Source organism: Gekko japonicus, unplaced genomic scaffold, assembly GCF_001447785.1.
Source record: "Gekko japonicus isolate JY-2015 unplaced genomic scaffold, Gekko_japonicus_V1.1 scaffold1041, whole genome shotgun sequence".
NCBI lineage: Eukaryota > Metazoa > Chordata > Lepidosauria > Squamata > Gekkonidae > Gekko > Gekko japonicus.
Genome location: NW_015167570.1, coordinates 65055 through 69579, shown reverse-complemented (window position 1 = coordinate 69579; position 4525 = coordinate 65055). Strand labels below are relative to the sequence as shown.

General features: G+C 41.7%; 1 protein-coding gene across 1 annotated transcript in view; it reads left to right on the top strand.

The window, feature by feature from the left end:
• AK7 (adenylate kinase 7) overlaps nucleotides 1-4525 on the top strand; it is a 56342-nt gene that overhangs the window by 9201 nt on the left and 42616 nt on the right. Inside the window, exons 3-5 of the mRNA XM_015413851.1 lie at nucleotides 702-810; nucleotides 1904-1998; nucleotides 2411-2521. Of these exons, the coding sequence (XP_015269337.1) occupies nucleotides 702-810; nucleotides 1904-1998; nucleotides 2411-2521 (315 nt within the window). The remainder of the gene's footprint in view (nucleotides 1-701; nucleotides 811-1903; nucleotides 1999-2410; nucleotides 2522-4525) is intronic.

The following is a 4525-nucleotide window of genomic DNA, read 5'->3' as shown; positions in this document are numbered from 1 at the left end:
ACACACACACGTTTGAGAGCCATTTCATAGATTGAGCAGGCCATGTGGCATAGTCCTCACAGTACGTCTACCACCCCAAAAAGGGATAAGGGAGATTAATTATCTGAATGTTCATGCTAATGCTCTGTTGAACACTTCAAGCAACTTTGAAATTGGCATTAGAAATTCTAGTGTCAGCTGTAGCTACCTGGGTATCCCAGGCGAAGAGTGTGTCCCCCCCAAGACCTCCGTATATAGGGAGAGAGGTGGCTTCCCCTCTCGCTGTAGAGTGCTTCTCTATAGCACCCATAATCGGAGGCAACCCTTTCAACTTTTCGTTTTAGGTACAGAAGAAGATGCAGGGAAATAGTACTATGCGAGTTAGAATGAACTGTAGGTTTTGAATGGGATTATGAGTATTTATAAGTTATGGGGAAGTTGGATGGGATTTATAAACGGGTAGGATTGGGGCATAGGAAAACAGGAGGGACTAGAAGAGTGAAAAAAAATTGGTGGTTGTAATAGTAACCTCAGATGAATTTTTTTTTTGTTTCACGATTGTTAAAAATGGAAAATGAGAATATCGATAAGATGAATAATGAATTTATGTTTGTGTTTTGACTGTAAATTAAAAAAAAGTTTGGAAACTGGAACTTAAAACTAGAATGTTGAAAGAGGAGGACAGCGATTCCTTCTCCCAGACATTTTGTTTTTGTTTTTAGACGTCTTCTCGAGATGAGCTGCTAGCTCGCATGACAGAGTGTGATGTCATTATTTATAACATCACTGAAGATGAAAGCCAGATTGAAGAAGCAACCTGGGCAGCTACAGGTGGGAAAGTTTCTTTGTTATCTAAAAGAGGCATGGGGCATATACATAAGCTGTCTGCCAAACTGGGGAAGTGGATGGCAGATTAATTTGCAGAAGACAGAGAGTTTGGACTGCAAAGACCTGAGTTCAAATTCAGTCTGGGCCACAGATTCATGAGGTAGGCTTGGGACAATCTCTTATTTATGTTTGGGCTCAGTTATAGGACAAGGAATTTTGTTTCTCATCTGTAAACTTACGCATGCATATTGAGCATGTGTTTATTCAAATGACTGTATAAGCTAAAATGCTTGTTCAAATTGTGCATCTTGATTGCACCTATCACGTATCACCATTAAACCTGAACAAAGACCTCAGAATGTGGAATAAGAAATCCACACAGTGGGGACATGTAAACATAGGTATTTTTCTACAAGCTTGGAGGAAGCCCTAGGTCTGTAAAAGAGAAAAAAAGTATATATTGTATGGCTTAAACATGCTTAAAGAAGCAAAGGCCCTGCTGCTTCTCTAGCTGGTTTCCTGCTCTGGATACATTTTTAAAATGTTTATGGTGTGTCTTGGTGCTTTTAGCAACCTGCTCTGCAAAATCTCTTTTTGCATGCCTAATTATTGACTTACATTTCTTTTGCCAGAACCAGTGGTCCCTCCTATTCAGTTCATTGAAGCTCAGTTAGAATGCATACCACAGGTTAGGAAAGGCATTACCAAGTTTAAAACAAGGCCTGCATGGCTAACCCTAACCATGCAGGCCTTGTTTTAAACTTGGTAATGCCTTTCCTAACCTGTGGTATGCATTCTAACTGAGCTTCAATTAGTGTGGTTTTAAATAGCTTCCAGGCATCCTCTAGGGACATGACCTTCTTGTGTTTCCCCTTCAGCTTCCTTTTTACTATTTTCCACATTTTTGTAAAGTTTCCCTCTTTTGAAATGAAATGTTACAGTTTTGGACTTTTTCCAGAAAGATTTACAGTGTTATCCCAAGCAGAGTTACGTCCTTCTAAGCTAAAGAACGATGCTTAGGATGGCACCAATGTTGTCATTGAAGAGGAAATTAGTCTTTTTATACTAACAAATACACTGTAATCTGAATATATAGCACTACATGAAGTGATGGCACAATTTGAGAAACAGAAAGTGTTCATTCTGCTATCAACAATCATGACCTGGGCACGAAGCAAGCCTCTCGACCCGGTGAGTGACAAAGAAAGTGAGTGAACGTGCATCTAATGTTCGTTACATGGCACAGTAAAGTAGTACATAAATCTGCCTTACTAAATCTTGGCGATATTGGGAAGTCTCAGTTACGATAATGGTTTGGGATAGTTCCAAAATAGGGAGAAGGGCTGCGGAAGTGGAATGAGAAGCTTAATACTGCTCTTCTGAAGGTGAAGCCCAGCTCTGTCCTTCTCCCCACACTGCATGTGTAAGAGCACATGTGGAAGCACCCCCAAAATGTGTGTGTGTGGGGGGTCCAGCTCTTAACTCATGGGAAATTCCTCATGTTGGAAGCAGCCTTGCTTTGGTTCCTTTAAAAGCATAAATGGAATAATTCCAAAGGTCACATTTTTTAAATAAAATTGCTTGGTTTCCCCTTCCCTCCCAGGATGATCCAGAGATACCTTTCACAGAAGAAGACTATCGCCGAAGGAAACCTCACCCTAACTTTATGGAACATACCAATGCCGAAAAAGTTATTCTCAAACTTGGGAAACCCGTGAGTATTACTGGGGGAATAATCTATATAAAGAAAAGACACAATATATTTACACCACACATTCATTATGGTTGTGTGTGTCTTGCCACCTGGGGAGACATGCATGACGAGGCCAGCTCTTTGATTGGCTGGGCATGGCCTGGCATAGGAGTGTGTGAGAAGAAACAGCTGGAGCCATCCCTTTCAGAGCCAGTACGGGGACTACAGCTCAGGGAGAGGGAGAGAGGGCATGTGCTTTGGATTCAGGCAGTCCAGTTTTCAGTTCTGGATATCTGCTGTTAAGAAATGGTATCAAGACTGGAAAGACAGATCTCTGCCTAAGATTCTGGAGAACTTCAGCCAGTCCAAGTGGGCAATGTTGGACTAGGACAGGTCTTTGAATTAAATAAACACTGATTGCGACTGCTTCATTGTCTCCTGTTGCTAATCTACTGTGTTGGCTCTGATTGCTATAATTTTACTGCTCCGTATTGCTGCTTTTTCTATTTTACGACTATGTCTTTAACGTTAGCTCTGTGGTTGGTCTTTGTTGTTGTTGTGTCCCTTTACTGATGTTTTAGTATTTATTCCTATCTTTCGTGAGCCTTCTGGGGCATTCTTTGGAATGAAACAGTGGGTATAAAACGTTGAAACAAATAGATGGACCAGTGATCGAACTGAGTATAAAGCTGATTCATATCTTTCTTTGATTGTACTGGCATGCTGCAGCTTCCTTAAACAACACGCATTTTCAGCTGTCGCTGTCCAGCACTAGATACACCTCACCAGTCTCTCACAGAGCCAGAGGGATCCTGCTATAATCTGCCGGTGTTGTTTCTTCCCAAATATTTCTGTGCTGTGTAGCAATTGCCCATGATAGGGAATAAGTGGGGGGAATCCCTGTTTGCTGAAGGAAGGCTGTGTGGAAAGCCCACAGTATATTTTCATCCAGCTGGGACTGGATATTGCTTCATCTGAATATAATGGAGAAGATGCAGCCATCCCCCAAAGAGCCTTCTTCCAGCTTAAGTGGCTTTTGCTCCAACAGAAGAGTCCTGTGTGTTAGAAGAAAGCTTTAGACTCTGTTCACTGGAATGGTAGGGGCAGGAGCCACCCCAGTGCTGGCCAGAGAGAAGGAGATGCTGTGGCTTGTAGGGGGACGGATCCATGCCATATGCTCTGAATCCTCCTTCCCTCTCCGTTTAAAGGTATGAGGGTTGGCTGCAGTTTTTCTGCACAAGGGGTTTGTCAGTTTCATCTCATTTGTGCCTTGGACCAGGGAAAGGGCAGTAGAGGAGGAAAAACATGTCAGTTTCCCTTTTGGTCTCCCAAAACAGTGTGGGCACAAGGCAAGATAAGTTGAAGAGATGCTATACATTTTAATGTTAAAAGTTTTATTAAAATCGTTGTGACACCCCCACCCCACAGTCCTGCTCAAGCTGTAGTGGGATTTGCCACTGTTTCAAGTTCAGGCATTTAGTATCAGAGGTGCAGCGTTTTAAAATAAAAATAATAATAATTATCACATTAATAATAAGATACTGTGTCCTGTTTGAGCTAGGCTGAACATAGCCTAACTCAAACAGGACACAGTGTCTTATTCCAAGACACTGAAATGCTGGACAACACATCCAATTACCATGTCAGTTTACACAGGGAAGTCATTGAAATTCATAAACATAAACATAATTTCAATAGGAAAGAAAAGAGTTTAAAAATAAATAGGGCATGGTTTCCAGTTCTGAAAAACACAAAATGCTCTACATCTTACAACAGCACTACAGATAAGATTAGAATTTCAACAGCCAATCCATATGCAAAAGAACCTCCTCAGGAAAGCTCCTCCATTAGCATGTCACAGCCTGGGAAACTCCTACAAGATAATGACTCAGCCTAACCCTCCTTCCTGAGTAGATATAAATTACCTGCCTACCATTTTTCTTCTCACCTTGACGCAGAGAGTACTCCATCTTTCTGTGTTATACCTCTGAGGATGCCGGTCACAGCTGCTGGCGAAACGTCAGG